Source organism: Botryllus schlosseri, chromosome 16 (genome assembly GCF_051294905.1).
Source record: "Botryllus schlosseri isolate E-star chromosome 16, Bs_hap1, whole genome shotgun sequence".
Classification (NCBI taxonomy): Eukaryota; Metazoa; Chordata; class Ascidiacea; order Stolidobranchia; family Styelidae; genus Botryllus; species Botryllus schlosseri.
The window spans coordinates 8,535,899-8,559,936 of record NC_137251.1 but is presented as its reverse complement, the minus strand read 5'-3'; the positions used below and the strand labels follow the sequence as shown (position 1 = coordinate 8,559,936).

The 24,038-nt window shown below is 39.8% G+C and overlaps 1 protein-coding gene across 3 annotated transcripts; it reads left to right on the top strand.

The window, feature by feature from the left end:
- LOC145458520 (uncharacterized) lies at positions 1–22,050 on the top strand. Of its 3 annotated transcripts, none has more exons than XM_080336915.1 (21): positions 1–392; positions 1,349–1,463; positions 1,520–1,591; positions 2,587–2,717; positions 3,101–3,201; positions 4,877–4,971; positions 5,980–6,176; positions 6,243–6,352; positions 7,296–7,454; positions 8,355–8,495; positions 9,703–9,828; positions 9,892–10,038; positions 10,441–10,637; positions 11,481–11,684; positions 12,187–12,396; positions 13,657–13,747; positions 15,861–16,610; positions 17,166–17,352; positions 18,991–19,142; positions 19,689–19,755; positions 19,815–22,050. In XM_080336915.1, the coding sequence occupies exons 1-21, from the start codon at positions 190–192 to the stop codon at positions 20,341–20,343; spliced, it is 3,984 nt and encodes a 1,327-aa protein (XP_080193041.1). In that variant the 5' UTR covers positions 1–189; the 3' UTR covers positions 20,344–22,050. The 3 variants fall into 3 exon arrangements, with proteins under 3 accessions (XP_080193041.1, XP_080193039.1, XP_080193040.1); XM_080336913.1 differs by having other exon boundaries at positions 2–392; positions 13,657–13,774; XM_080336914.1 differs by having other exon boundaries at positions 3–371; positions 13,657–13,774.
- Positions 22,051–24,038: the final 1,988 nt, after the last annotated feature.

Genomic DNA, 24,038 nt, shown 5'->3' with positions numbered 1-24,038 from the left:
CCGCGGTACGTAGTATTACGTTACTACGACAAATACGCTTGCTGCTGTTTGTATACTTCTGTAAGATTTAGCTTGTGAATTGCTGATCCGTTCGCGAATAGGAGTAAGAATCATTTGATTGTGGCAATGGCGCGGGATTAGACTGACTCATACTAATCTTATTCTTTCTGCGACGTTTTTAATTCAGTAATGGCAGATGCTTTTGACAAGATACTTTCTGCAAAAGCAGATGAAGGAGCACAGGCGCTTGAATCCTTAGTTGAACAGCTTAATAATGACAAGGAGAAGACGATACACGATGCTTTGAAGAACCCAGGAAGCGAGGATGTATTGTGGGCGGTACTTTCAATGCTATCTTCGAAAATCACTCGGTATGTCGACTCATGGAAATCGTAAGCAGCAGACCTATTATTCTTTTGTCCCTTAATATAGGAAGAGTATATGCTGTTAACGCTTGTTCATCAAGTCCCCAGTATTTTCTTGAGTTGAGACATGCACTAGCACTGGCACCTCTCTTTAATTGCTATTGTTCAATTATGCAAGTCTAGCATCATATCTTCTAGAGGTAGTCAGTAGCAATCTATTTTACTGCTAAATCTAAGCCAGTTGCCTTTCCTGAGTCGCTCAAGTAACGGCTTCTGACATTCAAGAACAGTACTTCTAAATATTGCCCTGTAAAAAGTAATTCATTGCTAGAGTCGCACAGTTTTTGTAAGTCAAATTTTCACATCTATTCTGAAAGATTCTTGTAGGTTGTGTCTCCATGACAGGAAATATTCTCGAAACTGCAATAAGTATCGGTAAAATCATGTTTGACCATAAACACGTTCCATCTGTGTAGATTTGCTGTTGTGAGATGACTATCAAACATATTAAGTACAAGTATACCTTGTTGCTTATTTAAGACCACCAAATTTCTCAAAAAACTGTCTTAAAACATTGGAATCGGCATTCGATAGCTTATTGATGATGAATTTATTCTTGGTCACCAGGATATAATATCATCTAATAATAAGTGATTGATAACGGCCATCAGAATTTCTCAACAATGTGCAAACATAGCCTATGGTCAGGAAATGGCACTGTTTGACTGTTTATTCTGTGTTCTATACCTGTAATATGTGTGCCGAATACTCATATCATTATTTTCCTTCAAACAACAGAAATAAATCCTGTGTGAATGTGATTTTTCAATGTGATTGATCAATTTCTCCTTACGCTGCGTTTCATCACTGCGTATTTAGCAATATCATTTCTACTGTCATGCTCGTTACAAATACCTGATTTGTAACCACTTTTGGCGTTGTTACGCGTGTTAATAATATGTCATCTTTAACTTTTTTTCCAGAATGGCGAGCAATTCCGCCTATGTTATCGGAAGTCTGGCGGAAACTGAAGAAGGATCAAAGCGTATATTTTCGATATTAAAAGGCAGCGGCCGGAAAACTCTGAATGCGCTAGAGGTTAAAATGCAACACTCTTCCTACTGGTTTGAAAGTTCTTATAATATTTCATTCAGGATTTGACACATATGTTAGAAGTGGAGGATGCAGAAACTGTGATGAACGCTGCCGGAACATTGGGAACACTCGTAAGAGTTAACAAAATTTGAATCATTGTTTTCAATAACAGAGAGAGTTATTTTCATTCTCTTCGATATGTAGGCTACCTAAAAATAAAGTTCATGCCAATGAATTGGGAAAAATCATACCCAATTGTGGATGCTATCCAATTCCTTAATTCATACCCACTATCTGGAATATGTGTTCCTAAAGCTAGTTTAGAGGTACCAGATTGCCATTGTGATCTCATTACGATCCGACTTAGAATAGTGATTTAATTCATTGCTTAAATTACCCTTCTAAAGTTTACTTATGTATAATATAGCTGATATCGTGATTTGCATCTGCAATTTCTACTGAATAAATACTAGGTAGCATTCTAGTTTACCGGACCGCCACCTGACATATCGATCTCACCTTCCGTTGTCACCTGTCCTTTTATATTATTTTCTTTTACTTTTCATTCAGTGTACATGCCTCCTTTTTTACATCCCCTAGGCCAGATGGGTGTCTGATTTCGAAGACTACTCCAAGTCGTTCCGACACCTTCCTTTCTTTCATTGTATTGCAGTCTTGCTGTATTTCGAAATGATGAATTTTTTGGCAATAAATTGAATTGAAACATTGCATCTTATACAGTTTTTATTTAAGTGTGTGCACTGTGTATTGTGCATTGGGCTTTACTTGAGACAGGTCTATAACAGAAGTTTTAAAATCACCGCTGATTTGCATTTTTGTGGTTGTTCACAAATGGGGTCGCATATAAAATGCAGAGACCCACCATGTCACAGAAAGTGGTATTACAAATATGGTAACATTACTCAATGAATCAACCGATTGTTATATCTTCTGATACATATAAACAAATGACATTCAAATGTTTTATACATGAGCTGTAAAATTCCACACGCCCATCCGCTGGCTCAAACGATCATTCCAAGTCTGAAAAATGTTTATTGATAAACTTGGTTCCTGAAAAATATGGGCCACATATCATTATTTTATAACCATTCTTCATATTCAGGCAGAAACAGAGGAAGGCAGAGCTTGGATGCTGGAACAAGCTTGCGCTGATGCAATGATAACAAATACCACGTTCCTGCTTGGGTCGGAAAATCACTGGACTGCAAGTAATTCAGCACTCGTACTTGCAAGGTGAGTCTTACGGTCAATTGATTGCTGCTAAACTTATTCCCAATCCTGGACGTGGTAATTGTACCTTACTAGGATTTGGTAATTTGTTTTTTCATGTATAATTATTGTATGTATAGTAACCTCATACAAATATTACCAAACAATGGTAGTTTTGCCTAAGTTGCGGATTGTGATCTGATTTTATGTGTTTGGAAAATTTTACTATGCGTCCATAGGTACGGCAATATTCAGCAATAATACGGATAATACTTTACTATATCACAATTAAATACCGACCCTCTATATGTGTTCAAAACGGCCATCACTTTAATTCTACTTCGTATTAATTGTGTCTAGTTATTATTAGGTTTTGTCAAAATCATATTCGGCATATGCTTTTGCAGATTAACAATATCTGAATTGGGAAGAAAGTCCTTACTGGACCACAGCCGTTCAAGCTATATTCTGCAGAGAATTGTTCAATCTCTCGGTAACGATTCTGCAGGTAATGCTACTGTCCAATGGACATAGTTGGCTAGGATAGCTTTCGGTTTTAAGCCTATATTTCAATTTATTTCATGATATTGTCATGATGAATTTGACGCTAATAAAACGTCAGACAGGTTTATGGGTAACAGATTTTTTATTGGAATTTAATTAGAAGTACACTACGTTCTTCAATTGACGACAAAGCAACACATATGGTGCACTAAGCCACTGTTATGTGTTTGTTGTCAAATATTAGCATCATCTCACTGTGACAAGATTCAATCTGGCCTTTCCTGATAGCCTAAAACGATCTTGATGATAATGAAATCCAAATGAGATAGCTTTTTTACTTTTATTGTAAAGGAATCTCGTAATTCCTCACAACAATGGTATCAATCAGTCGGGAAGTTGTAAGTTTGTGTCCAAGCTACCTTGTTTTGAACTTGGGAGAGGTAAAGTTTGGTATAACACAAAATAGGCTATTGTTTCCGCACCATATTATTACATTGAATTGTTTGGATTTCACTAATGCAACGTGAAGTGAGCCTGTAGTAAATACCCCTAGACTGCCCTTGTATGCCTTACTATCAAGCACTCTATTCAAATACTTGAGTGAATATGAAGCACTTTGAGTTTTTTTCAATAATCCTTCAGAGCCAGGAGCGTGCACTTGATTGTGAATTTAGTAAAGCGATATCCTCTTTCGGTCGAGCCAAGGGCCAAGTCTGTGTCTTATTGTTTTTGTAAGACCATAACAAATAGTACAAAGCTTCCATTTAGCTGTTGGTGTGTTTCTTCAGTTCGTACGCACGTTGCGGTATCTTGAAGGGCGTGTTTACCAACCAGATCTGACCCCTTCAATTTATTTAATGTACAATTGTCCCTGTACATTATAAATTTAGACATTAGAATTTCTAAATCTCAGGCTATCAATTATATGAAGATAAACTTTAGTACGGTAACTGCATATTGTACTGGGTACTGTTGAGTGCTGTCACAAATTTGCACTACGGGCGGCATCAAGGTCATGGTTTCCTTACTGATTTACATAGTTTTTACTGGGATGTTAAGTGGCTACCAATGAATCTGAAATATGTAGTATATTTTCAGGACTATATCATCGGTACTGATGTTTAAGACACACTTCTACATTAATCTCCTTCTTCTTTTTCCTGCAGAAAATGTGTATTTTAATTGTATTTTGACATGTCATTTCTCCTTACACAACACAAATATTGACCATAACTGAGATGTTTGTACCTACCCTCTCACCACATTCGGAACAAGCAATACTCGGCATGGCATCTTGGGCTTGATATTTTTTGAAACGTGTGACGAAATTGTCGGGCTCGGCTAAATTTGTGAAAAGATGGATTCAAGTAAAGCCACAAATGTGGGTTTAGTTTACACGCACAAAGACTTTTCCATTCATTGACCGTGTCAGACCATCGGTGATGATGATACAAGCCGGGAACAATGTATGGGTTTCGTGTTTCATGTTTAATTTCTATTACCATTCGCACAGCTACAAACGTATTCTGTATGATTACAAGATTTTAACGACCCGTAAAGTATTTGGTAACATCAAACGTCAGATACGATAAAATAGCAAACGGCGTGATGTGTCAGAGGATAGTTTAATTTGTTTCGATCATCTGCGTGGTAAAATACTTGCATTTCCAACTTTGTAGGGCGGGGTATGAACGCAGCATTTGCCATCGGCCGACTTCTTGACACCAAAAGCGGAAAAGAACGCTTGTTGAATGGTTCCGACACAGAAAAAATGGTGAATTTTTCTAATTCAATTTTATGTAATTTGCCGTTCCAAGTTAACTCAGGAGTTGGTGATTTTCAGTTTAATTATGCTTTCTGAGATTTCAGTTTGAAGTTTATTGATATAGTACATCAGAGCTGGTCAGTAACAAAGTACTTCAACTGTTTTGGAGTGGTCAAGTAGGTTTTATCCACTGACACCCTAGGGATTATGATCTTACACCCCTTCTAATTCACAGGTTTCGTTATTTTAGCCAAAACTAGGCCTTTAATACTTTCTTTTTCAGTTGGAATTGCTAGTTCTACTAGTAGCCTACTTGAGTAGAAATTTATGACATTTCATCTACTTTTACTTGAGTACCTTTACGATGACTGCTTTTACCACGGCTGAGTACGGTAATACACGGAGCAAGAAGGTGGAAAACTTATGTAATATTGGTGATGCAGGACGAAATTTTACCTTACGTTTGTCCTGTTTGGTACCATATTTGAAACATTCAGTCTCTCTATGGAGATATTGCTCTCTAATTACAGACAGACCAGTAGCCAGCCGTTGATTATCCTATTTATTCTTTGTCATCTCACAAGGTTTTGACCATTTAAAGGTGATAGCTTTGATCTACAAGCTGTAACGATGATCAAACTTCTCCCGTGTTTGATTTGATCCTGTTACCACTGTATTTTAAAGGTTTACAAACATATCCACAACCGGTGACGCAATCAGTCCCTGTGTTTGACACCTTCGACAATTCTTCCGAGAATTGTGCATTTCATTGCTTGGAAACAATATTGACTTTAGATTCAAGAAGTGGCGAAACACCGGTAGACTAATTTCTGAAATTGTTAGTCTCAAGTGTGTGCTAAAGACCCGAGTGTTATTAATGTGTTGAAACGGTGTTCAAACGATTATACTCCGTGATAAGTGCGGTCACTATTTGCGCATATTATCGCGCAAATAGAAGCACATATAAATACAAGTGATCGACAAATATATAGTGTTTACATTCTGATGTATTTGTAGATCACGTCTCTATGCCGAATGATGGCAAAAGGTGACATGGGCGGAGCCAAAAACGCTTGCTTCGCCATTAGTTGCCTAGCAGCGGATGCCGACGGTAACCAATTGATACTCGTCAACAATTACTTTCAAGATGCAATAAATAGACTTGTATCGTTGCTACGGGACGAGGACACGGAAGCTTGCTGGTTTTCTGCTATGTACGTTTGGAATTGAAGTCTCGCGTTTTGAATTTGCTCAACAGGATTGTTGTGCGGTGTGTTTAGGACATTGAAAACAATATCGTCGCATAAACTCGGGGTGCTGCGATTGCGTCAAAACGCAAACATCGAAGCGTCCCTTTTGAAAGTCTTGGATCGGCCGCATGTGTCGAAAGGTAATGCTTGACAACATCCAATGTTACCCAGAGTACTCCAAGTTCATTACTCCAGTGGTTATATTTTGGAAGCACTTCCTCTTCTACTTGACCAGTTACGTTCTGCACCTATGATTTTGAAAAGTAGAAAGCCGTTTTAAGATAAGTTTGCATAATTTATATGGGTGAAATCGTCAAAATCACCACGTAGAATAGTCATCTCGTTAGGTCAGAAATTGCACCTATTTGTAGAGTCATACGTCACTTTGCGCCAGTTGCGAAGACACATCTTGCAATCTCAAAATAGTCACCACTGATTAGGCTCATTGCCTAAGGTATTCGACCCCTCAACCAAATCTACTTTTTGAAACCAGTTACGTGAGCAACATTGACTACTTTTACCACCTCTGCTTTTATTGCATCCCATTGATACACAGAAATAAACCCGTGTTTGATGATTATGATGGATGGCGGAAACGATAGCTAGTCGCTGTGTATGCCGCGAAAACACCAAGGACAAAAATATAATAAGTCCTATTCCTGCTGACAGTAGGCTGTCGGTGTGGGCTTGCTTGACAATTAATGACGCAAAGCTGTAGGATTTACTTGGATTCGATTGTTTGATGTTCCGAAGTGCCAGTTGATTTAGGAAGTAGCAAAGCTCTTGATAACCCTGTTTTCTATCTTTTATTGCGTGCTTGAGACTCCTGCAGTTGATTAAAATGATATATATACATCAGTATTATGTTCAACTTATACAGCTTTGTACAAATAAGGGCTCGATAAGAATTACTTTTAATGAGTCGGAAGCTCAGACAATCTACTGTGAAATCATTGCTGTAGATAGCAGCATCTTAATCTCCTGGTCTAGGACAAAAGTAGCTTAATGCAGCGATTCACAACACTAATAATGATATCTACTTGAATTTCGTATTTACCGAAATGATTCTTTTCATGGATACAGAACTAAACGATGAAGTCACCGCAGCTCTGGCCAATTTGAAAAAACTTGACCGGCCTGACCCTCCATATGTTGAAGTTCTGGGATCGAGGACTGTGAAGGCTATTTGGAATCGAGTGTCATCAATTTCTGGATTTCAAGTTACATACAAGCTAGCTTGTGGTAAGAATAAGATAGTTATTGTTTCTTTGTTCTGTGATATAAGAGGTAGAGATAGTGGACGCAAACCTATTTGAATAAAATTTCCGCAGAAGCGATCCTTTTTGTAGTAACTAAAAAGGTAGTACTGGTATGCTGAAATGTATTTTCAATCCAGACGGGAATTGTAACTGGGTATTTCATATTGGTCTTCTTTTGTATGCTTGGAATTGTGTAAGAAATATTAAAATATGCACTGATTTAAGAGTACCACGGAATCTATATTATGTTTCTGAGACGCCATAAATACTGGACTGTAAAATGTTATTGCTTCAAGGAGGCACATATGCCGAATATTTGTGTTGTAAGCCGTAAGTGATAGTGACTGCTCTGTTGAAGAAAACACAGCAGATGTAAAATTCTCCTTTTGTGATAGTGTGAGGAAGCTAGTCACAATTGCTATAATCCACCTTTGCATTTGGTATTATATACAATAATACATATATAGTATTTACATAATAAATACTACTACTGTGATATGCCACTTCATTTTCATTGCTTGGCATTTTTATGTAATGTCCTGTTGCTTATTATTCGGTGTGCTATTGTGCATGCCTTTCGAGGCTCTAGGTTAAGATAGGTGTCTGATTTCAAAAACTAATCCCAGTCGTTTCTATACCTTCCTATCTTTTAATTTTATCCCAATCTTTTTGTATTTCGAATCAATAAAATTATGAAGAAACGAATGAATGAATGACACATCTTAATCCACGTACTTATTGTAAAAGCATACAATGCTATCATATTACCGAAGGTCCTTGAGGCAGGTCAAAGTTAATAGTTGAAAATTTTAAGTGGATGCATATTCTTTCAAGTGTTCTCTTTCAGGGCACGAGTAAAACATGTTTTTATCAATTTTTCCAGACAATAAGGTTGTCTACAAAGGACAAGACGCGGAGTATGTTGTTTCTGACCTTCAACCGTTCACTGCCTATTCCATCAAACTTCGAACTTCAACAACAGGCGACGATAGCACCTACAGTGAAACTGTGACCGTAACCACAGGTAACTACTTGAGATTTGATAAGCACAGACCATTGCGGTGACCTTGGTGATGTCAGGCATTCAAGTATTCAGAAAAAAAGCAGAGTGTATTTTTCCTGGAACAGTTTGTGTTCATTTCCTTGGTCAGTGAGATAAAATGTTGCAATGTTTTCTGGATTTTCGATGTCAGTTGTAATCCAAGAAAATATACTGGTGTAGAATTGGTGACTATGGATAACAGCAGAAATACTGCTAATGGCAGACCGCTAAAATTTCATCGTCAAAATTGCATGCATATTTAGGTTGCAAACACTGTCTTTATCTATGTGTGTCGTTGTGCAATTCCATCACTGTTTTTGCTCGCTTCATTGATAACCATTACTGTTATAACCTGAGTTGTCATACCAGCCCTAAGATTTGTATTTCCGTTTGTCTTGTTTTCTTAGTTTGTCTTATTTTCAGTGCTCACCACATGTTGTAATAGTTATAAGGGCTTCAGTTAGATCTAGGTATAATTGATAACCAGGGCAAGTTTTTGTTGCAGTTAAATCCGCGGAAAGTTGCATTTATTTATTTATTTTTGACAAAAGTTGCAAAAGTTGCACTAAAAGACCACATTTTGCTCGGTTGACTAAAAAAAAGGTCAATTTACCGGCTCAGCTCCCGAAATACCCGTACTTCGGTGCTGATTTACGGTGTTTCAGTCGAATTTGGCTGTGTATTTCACCAAAAACGAAAATACTTTCATGAAAAATCGAAAAAGTTGCAAAATGTTTCAAAGAGTTGCATGAAAAAAATGGACAAAACTTGCAAAACGTTGCACTATAAGATTCCTTCAAACAGCTTAAAACAGCATTCTACATATCTTACGAGTATTTAGGAAGCTGCCGGAAGCTGTAAAAAAAAGTTGCAAAAGTTGCAAAAACTTGCCCTATTGATAACCTTTTTGCTAGTCATCAGCTGCTCAAGTAGGCTGCCAACACGCATTTGGGGAAAGTATTGACCTTTTCATTTATTTTAGTCTGAAGTTTATAAATTTTGCAGCTAGGCGCTACTTGGAGTGACTGTCCTTAGATTTTGATCCATGTCGAGGGTAACACTGATTATGACTGATACAGATACTGCTGAAGATACTGATATACTGATATTGATGAAGGAAATGAAAATTATTTCATAACCCTTTCAGTCCTATTTCTAGTACTAAGTCTCATTCTCTTGCTACATTCAGATGAAGACGTACCGACGGCACCCACATTTTTACGGGTGATGGGCTGCACCCCGTCGCAACTTCGCTTAACTTGGAACATGCCGGAACATTGTAACGGTATCTTTCGCGGATACTATTTGTACATAGGTAGGAATTGAATTTCCTCAGCGGATTTTCGAAAATTCTCACGTATATGACCATTTGCATAAGGCGAGAAACTATTGGAGTGCACGCAAGACGCTTCCTATATCATCGGCCGACTGACTCCGTCCACGAGATACACTGTTTCCGTGTGTGCCTCCACTGCTAAGGGAATGGGGGATAGAGCAGTGATTGAAGCAACTACAGAAGAGCTTGGTAATATTTCAGATTTTGCATCGAGAATAAGTGATTTTTAAGTAAATGACTAATGACAATATTAATGGTTCGGTTTTTTAAAATATATTCAGGTAATTTGATACGTATGATATTTTGATCGGTTGTCATGACAACTTTCTACGTAACAAGTAGTTTTGCTTCAAAAAACTTCAAAAATAAAATGGAATACCGGTAAGTTCAAAAACATATCCACTTTACTAAGTAAGGCAAGTGATTACAGCTTACTAAGATATTCTGAAAATAGTAGAAGTACTTCTTTATTGACCAACCCAGTTCGTGAGTAAAATTTTTGCCGCAGAAGGATTTACAGCACGTTTCCTTGTGATTCGAGTATTTTGAAAATATGCGCCTCAAAATAATTGACTTTTGTGCTCCGTACAGGGGCTCACGCTCCCGAGAAGCCGACAGTTACGGTGATTGGACGGAACGAAATGCAAGTGTCTTGGAATCCGCCCAGCGTTCCGCTCGGGAGATTCTTCCGCTACGAGCTATGTGTGAACGACGCCGTCGCGTACCAGGGCATCGATAAATTCCACCGCGCGACCGGCTTGACTCCGGATACCGATTATGTTTTTGTGGTCAGTCAATTTGAGTTTCTTTGTGCTCAAAACTTTGGCTGGGATCTGGGTTTGTGTTTGTGTTGTGAGTCATTTTGAGTTCCTAACGACGTCATGCCTTACTGGGAAAATAGCGTAGTGGTGGAGCGTCCGGCTTCTTGGTCGATAGGTCGTGGGTTCCGTCCCCGGCCGAGTCAGACCAAAGACCTGATTAGTAACACTGGTATCCATGACTTCCACGCTTGGCGCTCATGCATTACTGGGATAGCATGGAGGGGTGGTGCAAGACTTAGAAAGCACATCATGCACTCATGGCATGGATATGCACAGATCGTGTATATGTATATCATGAGTCGGTGTATATGCCGCAAAAAACATCGAGGACGAAATAAACTAAGTCCTTTCCTTCCTTGTGTTTGGAATTTTGAAAACTCAAACTGGGGTAAAGATTTTCAATCGAGTGTATTCCATGGCTAGTCTCCGATTGAGACAACTAAAGAGAGATTGCGAAATATATGAATTCTGTCGATATAATGGTTTATTGTGAGCGGCGCAGAGGTCGTCAAAGTTGTCAGGGTAGCAGTTACGCCATGAATTTTTGCGCAAATTACAAGTAAAAGTCGTGATTACCGAAACATGTAAAAAGTGCTTGAGAAGTTGAAGTAAAAAATCAAGGGTCTGAAAACTGTAAAGCTGAAGAAAGTAAATTTGGTACTTTTCCCCGGTAAATCTGATGTGGCTACTTTCATAATTGCAAAATTATCTTTGTGACTAACATAAATAGCTAATGACACTTCAAATAAGGCACATTCTTTATATTTAATCACTTATTCTTCTTCATACGACAAGTATGTTTTTTTGTAGGTTGTTGCAATAACGAGCGAAGGACGCTGCGCCAGCGACCCGACCAAGAGACGAACGCACAAAGACAAGTCGCAGACCGAACCGGGCCATCACAAACTGAAGACGCATTCGTTTAAAGCTAAAGAATTTCAAGCGATGCAAGAGCGAGCAAAAACGCAAGCCGCTCTAATACCGCCGATCCAGAAACCGAAGCACAAACTAAAGGTGCGATATCAAATCGAACCCGGTTTATTTGCGTCAGTACGTGTTGGAAAATCCGAATCCTGATTTCAAATCCTGATCTCAAATATGTCCTTGAGTATAAGCCAAATCCAAATCTGGGATTTGCAAGTCCAAAATTTGAAATTTTATACCGATGAGGGGAATAGCTTGGATTCCAAATCGAGCAAAACTTTCGGATTCGAGCCTAATCCAGAATTCAAACCACGACTACCGCTGATAATAGAAAATGCAATCTTCTAGGCAAAACTCGGCATAGTATGCTTACTTTTTTACTTACTTTGAAATCGCTGCTTCTATAGCACTTGACTAGAAATCTGTGACATCTAGTTCTGCTTGAGTGCCAGCAAAGTGTGTACCGAAAAGTTGTGAAAAGTGGTAACGAGAAAAATAAACAGCTATTTCTTTGTTTCCATGGAATATTACTAGATTTCAAGGATACGTTTTTCATCATTTCCAACCCAACACAGTAAGAATTTTATTTCAGAAAAGAAACTCAACTGTGACCCGTCCAAGCTCAAACTATTCAGTATCGAACGCGTCAGACACGTCAGTAGTGACTGATGGAACGTGGGGCGTCGGGGCAAATGAGCCAAATGAACAGGTTAATTCGGAGAACATTGCTTATCTCGAGACTAGGAAAAATACAAGGAAGGCATTTCGGAATCCGGCTGTCATCGGAGGGGCACCTGTCAAGGTACGTATCACATGTCATGGCTGATGTCAAGTCAAACGAATTCAATAGCGAAGTCGGGGGGAGTTAACAGTAAGATGTTCCGTAGGTAACTCAAGTTGGATGTGCCTGCTTGCACTATTTACTGAATCGGTTGTGTTTTCAGAATACTTCCACTTCTATTTGATTGCTTTTGACACAAAACTACTTTTTACACTTTTCCTTTTGTGGTAAAGAAGGTAGTTTTCGGATTGGTTTTGAATAGATGTAGAAGAACTTCGTTACTGCCCTACTACAATGATATTCTGTATTTAAGAATCGAACATTGCTAATCTCCGGATTCCCAGCGTGATGGTGTAGCAAAATTATTGTACTTAATCATCCAAGTGTGTTGTAAAAACTAGAAAAATGGACTTAGTAATAATCACACGCTTAACCAAACGGATTTTTCAGGCCGACAAAATCGATCCGGCTGGAATAGCCTGTCGTTTCAAGTCTTGAAATTCAATTTCAATGATTTATCCTGAGGAATTGTAGGCTACCTTTATGTTGTTTTTACAACTTTCATTAAAAGGACCTAGTTTATTTTTGTCCTTGATGTTTTTGCGGCATATACACCGACTCATGATACACATACACACGATCTGCGCACATGCATACCATGAGTTCATGATGTGCATATGCCACTGGACAAGGAAGGTGCAGATATAGCCTGTTACGGCTTTCTAAGTCTTGCACCACCCCTCCATGCTATCCCGGTAATGCATGAGCGCCAAGCAGGGAAGTCATGGATACCAGTGTTCCTAATCAGGGCTTTGGTCTGACCCAGCCGGGAATCGAACCCACGACCTACTGATCAAGAAGCTGGACGGTTCACCATTACGCTATCTTGTCATTACCATTATAAGTGAAACTCAAAGAGCTTTAGTAGTGTGTGCATTTGAATAGACTGCTTGCAAAGTGTAAGGGGCGATGTAAAAAATGATTGGTATCATCTCAGTTCTGATGCAACCAAATTTATAAAGAATATCTGTAATTGTTGAATGCAGGGTGTGATCAGACTAGTCGACCCTACCCAGAGTCTTGTCGATTACACCCTGTCCTACGCCGTTATGTTTCTTGTTATTATTTCATGCGTCAATGTTATTTTCTTTACGGGTGGACGAATCAATAAATATTTCTCTCTCTCTCTCTCTGAAAGAACACTTCTAATTGCATCGCTTTCTTTGTCAGTCATGTAAATTAGGAATCCTGGATATCATTGCGATCATTCCCTGTTTTAAGAATCTGCATTACACGCCGACTACATCAGCAACAGCAAGGTCCGAAGTGCACGGAAGCACAGGCGAATTCCATAAAGACTCCGCATTTGAGGGTCAGTTGACAGCTGCTGTTGATCCAGGTATAAGAAATATTTTGATGACTCGGCCGGAACAATTTATTTCCAATTCAACGCTCATGAATCACACCGCAAGTCCACAATACCTTGTCATCCAACTGTTTACATCCATGAGTAGTTTTCGATACTATTTGTACAATGGACAATAAATATGTCATGAGTTGTCTAAATTGTTATCGAATTTCTCGTAACAATCATCCTCTTGATAAAAAGTCAGATTTACAATCGTATTTGTACTGCCAATGCGTGACCGAGCGTGCTGATAAATATGCTTGTATGTCCACATGCTGACATCAAAAAGTTTACCCCGTCAATCAGATATATTCTAGGAATTGAAGGAGAAATTACTAGCATAACGGATTTTATGTTCTACATAAAAGAATCCATCAATGTATTCAGAGTGAACACCGCAGTGGGCTAAAAGATATGAAAATTTTAAGAATTCAATTTTGCATTGTTACGAATACGACGCTAATCCTGAGAAATTGCCCGTGGAAATTGTCATCTACAATACCTGTAATATGTAGAGGGAATCTCACTTTAGAATTGTTAAGCTTTTTTAAGTGGGGAGACACACCTTGCCAGAATTGAACAGCTAGACAATTTTCAGTTTTCCAAATTAGATTAGAATTAGAATTATAGCTATGCGGCATCTTCCAAATTAGCATTAGACTTATGGGTACATTTTTTTTCCAAACTAGATTGGAATTAGAATTGGTGAATTCGCGAAATCTTGGAAATTGAATTCAATTCCGAGTGAAAAAGAAATACAATATAAATCAAGTTCAATTGATATCAAACCAGCGTTCATTCGCGTATGCATGAGATTGGCAGATGTCTGTACTAGAGGTCAAATGATATTGATTTTTACAGGCCGATACCGATATATCGGCATACTCACAAGGCCGATAACCGATATTAATATGGAAGGAGCAGAGAACGATTTCACCAAAAATATCACATATTAGGCAAGATGGCACTTGTTCATGCCACAAAAAGCTGAACAACAAACAAGAAAACTGAAATTGAAAATAATTATTGCTTAATAGGGTCCATCAAACCACTAGGTGTCGCCAGACTTTAGGTGGTAACCACCGTTGTTACGTACGCGGTTGCCGTCATCAGAAACCTGTAGGTTACTTTCTCGATTGTGTAAGGGTATTTTATATTGAAATAATGGCTACAACATATTCTACGTGGACCGTGAGCTCGCTATAATATGAACTAAAACTTCGAAAACTTCTGGTGCTGAGGTGGTAGCCGAGGTGGTGGCCTTATTTCCTTCCGTAGAAGCTTTCCGAAGTTTTAGTTCATTTTATAGCGAGTTCACGGTCCCCGTAGAATATGTTGTAGCCATTTTTTGCATATAAAATACCCTTACACAATCGAGAAAGTAACCTACAGGTTTCTGATGACGGCAACCGCATACGTAACAAAGGCGGTTACCACCTAAAGTCTAGCGACACCTAGTGGTTTGATGGACCCTATTGTGCACATTCGTTGAAAATTGGGATAACCCAAAAAGCAAAACATGATACCGAATCGCAAATCAGTTTAGAAAAGGTAGACTGTATTGCAGGAAGCATAGTGTCTCTGCATTCTTACCCAGTTAAACTCGTCCTGCAAGGGTAAATCTGTCATATATCACCCTTTGCGTCACCGATTTCTTGAGATTGAGAACACGGAGCATTGAATTTCCAATTTTTTTGAATTTTTTTTAAATGTAAAATATCGGCCGCAATATCGGCCTTCATGGGCCGATATCGATAATCGGGAAAGCTCCAAATATCGGCCTTGATAATCGGCCATTTCGATAATCGGCCGACCTCTAGTCAGTACACTAAGCTCGGTTCTTGTGGCATGATGGGCCTACAGTTCTCCGGTTGCATTTTCGGGAAAATCAGAGATTAGATCACAATGACATGTTGCAATTAAGATTATAATTAGATTACTGGGAGTTTGGTTTCATTAGTCTAAGTAGAGACGACGCAAATTTTACGCACCTGCCGTCACCAAATTTTTACGGCGTAACTTTTAAGTATGAAACTTGTTCATTGAAATTATCGTTATCGTAATTTCTACATTCCAGAAAACAATTTGCCTGGGACCAATGCTATTTCATACGCAAGCGCCGACTCCGCGAAAAAGAAACCAGACTCGGCAGTACTCGGGGCGAGTCAGCACGGTGTAGAAAACCGCAAACAACAGAAAAGCTCTACCTTGAACCGTATGAAATATCGTCGCGGGCATGCCATCGCAAACCGCAAAAAAGTCCTGAAACCAGACAAAGAACTGCTGGCGGAAAAGGAAAATCGTAGTTCGAACCAAAAATATTCGGACCCGAACCTGAAACTGTTGCCAAAAACCGGTTACGGCCAAAGGACGACCCGTTACTACCCAGACATTGTATCCACCATACGTAAGCGACACGAACGCGAGGGCCAAGTTGAAGAAGACTTAATCAACGGACATTCCAGGACTAAAATATCGGCCGACAGTCCGGACAGTCTAGACCCCGAGCCTGGCACCGCCAGAAATGACGTAGACTCCAATTGCGAGTTTTTAGGAAAAAAATTAGAGTCCGTCCCACTGAGGTATGACTTGTTGCACGAGAGGAATTTTGACGCAAAGTACACGAGAAGTTGGACTTCTTCGGCGCGTAGTTCCGGTTTGTCGAACGCGGCTTCGAAATCGAGTCACGTGATCGTGAAGCCGGCCGCGCATTCAAAGTACGGCCTCAAGTACAACATTCAAGGTCATGTCGCGAGCAGCTCGCTGTCGTCTATAGAAGCGGATTCTGCGTTCCATTCGTCATCGAACATGCGCGATAGTCTGGAAGGTAAAATTCTATCGCCTATTCTTAAAACCCGTCGGTGAATTTTTTTGTTGCCTTGGTAATCTGGTATTGTGCTGAAAATCTAATCTAAAATCATATCAAGTTTTTGCTTCTATCTCGGCAGTCTTTGGCCTTGCCAGGATCACTAGCTGGTTTCTGCCCTACTGGAAAATTTGAAAAAGGAATTGAAGTTTTTTCGTAGTAGTTCGTGGCACCCCGGCACTGTGAGTATCCTGAGTGTGACTAATAAAGAAAAACGTCATCAATCCTGTCATATCATCGCTACAACACAACTGGCTTACGGCTTCGGGTCCAAAATCTCTTGCCAAGTGTTGGAGGTTTATCTAAGCTCCTTCTTGCCATAGGAACCTTGTGAGCCGTGCTACTAGTCGGGAGATACGGGATCGGCCTGGTGAAAATGACCATTGTTGTCGAAAAACGTCATGAAAACCACAAACAACAATAACACATACCGGCGGCCAACTTCATGTCGTCTTTATATCGTTATGAAAATATCTTGCCAATACTCCACTTAAGATTGCTACCAAATTTTTGCAGAATTGAGAGGCAACTTTCTCAGCGCCGCGCATTCCGATCACTCCGGAACGGGCAGGACTCTGCCAAGCCGTTTGAAAAGTCCTGCGAGCGGCTATTGGTCGGAGTACGACATCGCGCAGTCAAGAGGCCTGAAGAAACCGGCCCCACTGGCGGCGATAAATTACAGGAAATTTCAAAGTGCTCACCGGTAAACCATCTGTTTCTAAATGTGATATGTAACATATACTCATGCCAGGCGATGAATCGGGCCTTGTAAATTAAGCTTGGTTTAAGCCCTAAATCAATACAAGTTTACAATGTTAATTGATCAATTAGTCAAGTGGTCATGCAGCCTGATATTAGTTCGGCATATTTCCCGAAGTGTGAAGTACAAGTCATGCTATAAATTGCTTCTCAGTCACAAGTAGAAATAGTGATTTCCAAGATATCTCAAAACTACTTCAAGTGAAAGCAGAACATGGTATGAATAGTGGTCGAGTAAGTAATTTCAAAAAGTAGATTTTGTCGAGCAGCGCATAATTTTAGCAATTGATCGGACGTGGCTGCATTCGAAGATAGAAGAGACGTCTTCGCGACTGATGCAAAAGAACTGATCAAACTGCAAATAGGTAGGGATGTGCACAATGGTTCGAGTACTCGAATCTGAATCGAGTATTAATTTTAATAATTCGAGTCTGTAGTAAACGAGTACTGAAATTCTACGCTCCTCGCCACTGAAAGGTAATTTATTAACAAGAATTATAGTTTCGATACTAATTTCCTCTGTTGGAGCCTTGAAACCTTGATTGTCCGTGACACAGCATACGAAGCATGCAGTACGAAGCTACGAAGGTGACTGGAAATTACATATTTCTGAAGCCATTACCATCCCACAACATTGTCACAAAGTGCAATGAAATCGGTATGGACGAAAAAATAGCAAAGAATTTTCAGGGTGATGGAGATCAGGTTTTATATTCTTGTGGGCTCATGAAAGGTACATATTCGAACTTTGACACCTTGCATACTGGTATCACATCATGATGAGTGGTTCTCGAATCCTCGACTCGAAGCATATCACGTGATTCAGAATCGGATCAATAAAGTACTCGATTTGCCCAGCCCTGCAAATACGTGCAGTCTTTGGAAACATATTCCGTTACTGTGATAGTGTGTTAGATGCTATTTCACCCAGTCGTTATGACAATTTCACTCGTAAACGTTATGAAAACTTATCTCAAAACTACTTTACTAAAGTCTAAAATGTAATTAGTTTTGCCTGAGTGCAAGTTGAAGTGGAAGTAGTCACATAACATGACCACTTGAGTGAGTAGTGCAAGTTTGAAAAACCTGCTTTGGTATTCAGAAAATATAGTACTACTTCGTTACTGACCTACTACAATGATATTCTATATTTTTGAATGGGACATTTTAAGAGCTTCTTGGGGGTACAGAACTTCAATATACAATTGAGTAGTATATTCATATTGGAATGAACCCGAATCTTTTCGGCTGACACTCTTCATGGGTAATCGCCAGCAACCAACCAAGGCTGTGTCAACAAAAGGAGTTCGTGCACCATCTAAAAATAGTACATTGAACGCTCTCTTGTTCGAAATTTCATTCTGATGACGGTATATTTTACCCCTGAGGAGTGCCAGCCGAAAATATTCAGGTCCATTTCAATATGAATATACTATTCAATTGAATTGGTCATTGTTAATTTTTGCATTCCCGGAACGATGGTGTCGCAAAATTATTGTTCTTAGTCGTCCAAGTGTCGCATAAGAACAAGAAAAGGTGACTGTGTAATAATTAAGACGCTTAACCATACGGATTTTTCCAGGCCGACAAAGTCGATCCGGCTGGAATCGTCTGCCGTCTCAAATCTCGAAAACGGGCAACTGTTCGCGGGCGAAAACGAACTCGGCAAGTACAGGTTCATCTCTGCCCACCGGAGAACGCAGCATGCAAATTTGTCGGGGCATCTCAAATCAGGTATTTTACTATCCCTGTAGCCCATAATACTTCTAGATCTCAATATAATGCTGTTAATATATACTTGATTATGCGTTCCGATTGCGGTGGTTGAAATTGCCACTTACGCTGGTGAAATAGTAGTACACGTAGTGGTGTCAAATTCAATTACCAGTAGGCTAGTCAGCCAGGGTCTGCGAAACTACTCGAATTAGAGGCGTTTAGAATCCATTTTTGCTTCTGAAAGGCCATCGCCCAGTACCAAATTATTAAAGCAATGCGTAAATTGATAATGTCTCCCATACACCAAGGTGAGTGTCTGATAGAAGGACTCCTGCACGTCCTTCCTATCTTTTCTTTTTATCGCATTCTTTTGGTGTATTGAAAGCATCAAATTATTGATAAACTGAACTGAGATGCAGATATAACATCGCCTTACAAATGATTTTGTATCAATCGTAGCCTAAGTTACTACGCCTTACTTAACCATCACGTCTTTTCGACTGTCAGAAAGATCGTATCCTAACTTTATAACACTAGAAATGCAAAGATTATTGTTTATTTCAGGACAATCGGCGTACCGACTCGAATCATTACAAGATCACAGCAAAAAGACGAAAATACCGGAACCAAGGTTAACCACAGACACACTCTCGCAATTTTTGCATTCCAAACCTTCCGATTCTATTACAGGGCCGTAAGCAATACACACTCGCACAATACCCAAGCAATCGCGACGCGACCTGCCAATCAGCCCGATTTACGCGGGCAGAGCAGGTTGAGGAAAATTACAGCCTCGCATCCCACCCGAGAAGACATCGCCACGTCTGTACTGAGCCTGAAAACAGGCTCTATTTTAGCCGCTTTGAATTATCACAGCGGGTACAACCCGTTGATGTCCGACGATATCGGTTATTCGCGCTGTTTACCGAAAGCTACCTCTACCTCAGTGCCTCACACGGTGTTGTCGCCTTTATCGCCTAGCGAAGACTCTGCGTCTAGCAACGCAAGGTCTAGTTCGAAGTTTTCGAAGCAGTCTTTCAAATCTCCGAGGTTAAGGCTGACTACGTCGTCCACAGCTAGCCCGCGGTCTCCTATTCCGACTGCAGGCGGTTACGCGATTACCCCGAATCATTCCTTGTCGCCGCTGTCCAATGACGGCCGGCTTTCTCATATAACGAAACACTTGGCCTTGATTCCTGGCGGTGGAGATCCCGTTTGAATCGGAACCCGGGAAATTTTGCTGGACTTCGAGCAGAAGGAGGGGTTACTGACGAAATCCAAACTACTGGAAATAGTGGTAGAAAGCGAAAAATGACCTTAAGAAAGTAGCTACACGGGCGTTGTCAATAGCCTAAGACTAGGCTTACCATATTTTGGAAATCAAAAAAGAGGACACTTTTTCAGAAATTTGCAACTTGCAAAACCGGAGTGAAATTCTCAAAAACCGGTTAATCTGTCCCACTTTGTGATCGGTTGACTAAAAAAAAAAAAAAAAGGTCATCTTTTAGCTCAGAGCTACTTTCACCGTTTTTCACTACGAAATATCCGCCGAAGCGTCACTTCTGTGCTAATTTGCGGCATATCACTCGCATTTTGCTCTAAATCTGACCTAAATTTCAAAAAAGAGGACAAAAGGGCGTCCTCCGAGGACACTTTCAAAAAAGTCAAAAAAGAGGACAAATCCTCTTAAAAGAGGACGTATGGTAAGCCTACCTAAGACACCGTTAAGAATGCCAGTCGGATCTGTGACAAATGCGGTACAGTTTTAAGACTATACTCCGACATCGAGACTGACCCATTTAACGCCAGGTAGGAGAATAGCCATGCAAGTCGATTTTGCTGATAAGATAACGCAAGCCGCTATCAGAGGAATTGTTTGACTGGTTCGCGCGTTTTCATAATATGCCGCAAGTGTGCCATCGACCGACTTGATATGTTGACAACGTTACATGTTGACAATGACGTCAATAGATCAACCCTACAATGATACTGGCTAAATTCATTGTAGGCAGTCGCTGCATTTAGCTTTTAATGAATTAATATCGTCTTTGTAGTCAACACTTTTTGATCAGTATTACTCACTTTCATAGTATAGGGACCGACAAGATAGCGTAATGTCGTGGGTTCGATCCCTGGCCTGGTCAGACCAAAGACCTGATTAGTAAGACTGGTATCCATGGCTTCCCTGCTTGGCGCTCAAGTATTACTGGGGTATCATGGAGGGGTGGTGCAAAGACTTAGAAAGCCGTACAAGGCTGTATCTGCACCTTCATTGCCCAGCGGCATGTGCGCATCGTGCACTCATGGTTTGCGTATACACGGATCGCGTGTATATTGTATATCATGAGTCGGTGAATATGCCGCAAAACCCTCAAGGACAAAAATATATAACGTCCTTTCCGTAGGGATACTGAGATTAAGTGTTATTTTATTACAGTGGAGTGGAGTATTGGTAGTAAAATGTTATCACCGAATATTTGTAACAAACTTGATTGTTGGAACTATCCCTGTCGATATCGGTGTATTTGAGAACATGTATTCACCTACCCGGCAGACAAGTCAGGAAATGGACTGTAGATTGTTATTGCGTAAAATTACATCATGTATTACCAAATTTTCACGCGTTCTTTTTATATTTATCAAGTAATATTTTTTTAAACTTTTATAGTTGCGTTATTCCAAATGATATAGTAAAGCAACTTTTATTGTATTAGGCCTATACTCTGATGTCAGATTGCTCGTGTTTTAGTATTTTTTTCTGAGATTTATTCCTCATTTCGTTGCAATAGTGGGAAATTGGATTACTATTTGTGATTGACATATACACTTCGACTCCATGCACCAATTTGGGTAAGAAATCTATGTACAATTGAATTGTGCAAATGTGCATGGATGAATCGAATATACAATATATATGAAACACTGATGGGGATAAATTACAAACGATAAATGGATCAGGCCATGGTTAGGAGAGAAACTGTACGACCATCGCTATTCGCGTACCTCACTGTTTTTGTATACCCATACCCACCCATCCGCCACAATGATTATCGTTTATAATAGTTAATTACCGCATGGCTTCTGAAACTGCGTTGCGTTATTCTACACTTCGCTCAGCCGTTGATAAAATCGATCAATAAATTGTGGACATACGCTCTGAATCGATTCCTAGACCGTCATCGATAAGTTGTGCCTTTTCTTCGGGTAGCTCTCTACTATGCCATTGATAATGTCAAAGTTGTAATGACATCACAAAAACCGTTTCCTCTCGACATGTTTTTTCCTATAGGAGAGTAGGTTCTCGTATACGCTAGCAAAATTGCATTACGTAGTTTTTGGGATGCCGTGCTCAAGGGTGCTACGAGGTATTTAGACGTTGCAGCCCTAAACCTGTTATGTAGGAAGTGAGTAGGCTATTCCTTCGCATCGCTGCTATCGTCCGTGAGGTTTTTTTCAGTATATGGCAATTTTGGTGGATTTCCAGTACAAGGAATAATAGAATAGTAATGTTTCTCTGGAATCGCTGCAGCAGCAAGCTGGCTGTCAATTAGTACCAATTTTGTCATCGGTTCACCATCTCGCAGCTACAAATCCGCTTTGGTATACTACGTGCTCGTATTCGATGCGGCAAATTACTATCTTCCTGCTCCGTGTTTTTCGCCTCGGTTTTACTTTCCATCAGCAACACAGACATTAAATTTCTTATAATCCAATAAAGGTATCAACGTATATGTGGGTGCTATCGCACTACTTATTTTACCCGATTTGGGCAGGAAATTGACAAGTGTAATTTTGAATATAAAATCGTTCGAATTTTGGTATTCATTGGTTACATATCAGTGAACATTGGACAAATGTCATTATTGAATGATTTGCTAATAGTATTATATTTCGTATTGTCACCATAGACTGCCAGGTAGGGATACCATATTTTGGGAATTGAAAAGAGGACCCTTTTCCAAAATGTTCAGACTTACAATACTGGAGTAAAATCCCGAAAAAATGGTAAATTTTCCCCGACTATGTGGTCGGTTGACTAATATTAAAAGTCATTTTTTCTGGCTCAAGTCCCGAAATACCCGTCCGAACGTTACTTAGCCGCTGATTTCCTATATCAGTCCAACTTCCACATGCATTCAACCAAAATTCTCAAAAAATAGAACATTCAGGCATCCTCCGAGGACACTTTCAAAAAAGGGGACGTATGGTAACCCTACTAACAGGTGAATGTTCGCCGTATTAGCCTATCCTCCGTTGTTGACCGAACGTCCTTGCTGCAAGCGACTTTATCCGCGCGTGTACTACTGTCTCCATTCTCGTAGATATTGATCAGCTAAGCTAGGCTACTTATTGCAGCAGAGCAGACATAGGGTAATTACTGCAGCAATCGAATCGAGTGCGATTACATAGAAAATTATCCCATTTACTTTCCGTTTGCTTCCTTCAACTTCAGCCTAAATGAGCAGTGAACAGTAAACACGTATTAGAAGACAATATAACTATAGAATGTGACTATGGAACGGAAACTCCCGTTTTCCCATTGTTAGGTCACGCTTGACTGAATCTAGCGGCTTTGGTCAATCGCAGCGCAACAATCGAACAATTTGCCTTAGGTTAAATGGCATATCACACTTACAGATACTCGACTTTGATAACGAAATTACTAGACTAATCAGTTAGTGGTAATCTTGAAACTTGCTACAGTGTTAGATGACATTATCAAGATATACAATGCGGAAGCTAGTCGCTCATCTAAGTATGCAACACAATGAAAATCCACATAGACCGATAGCGGCTTTTGTGAAAACTCCGCTACGCGCTAGGCTGCGCGCACCTATATACTCGACTACGATTACAAATTACCACCCTAATCAGTTAGTAGAAATCTTGAAACTTGCTGTAGTGTTAGATGAC

What these genes read in the sequence shown, in the direction of transcription:
- LOC145458520 (XM_080336913.1), top strand. Translation starts at nt 190, where the DNA reads ATGGCAGATGCTTTTGACAAGATACTTTCTGCAAAAGCAGATGAAGGA. An exon ending in ATACCGATTATGTTTTTGTG is followed by an intron (nt 10,638 to 11,480) that starts GTCAGTCAATTT and finishes GTTTTTTTGTAG; the next exon opens with GTTGTTGCAATAACGAGCGA. An exon ending in AACCGAAGCACAAACTAAAG is followed by an intron (nt 11,685 to 12,186) that starts GTGCGATATCAA and finishes ATTTTATTTCAG; the next exon opens with AAAAGAAACTCAACTGTGAC.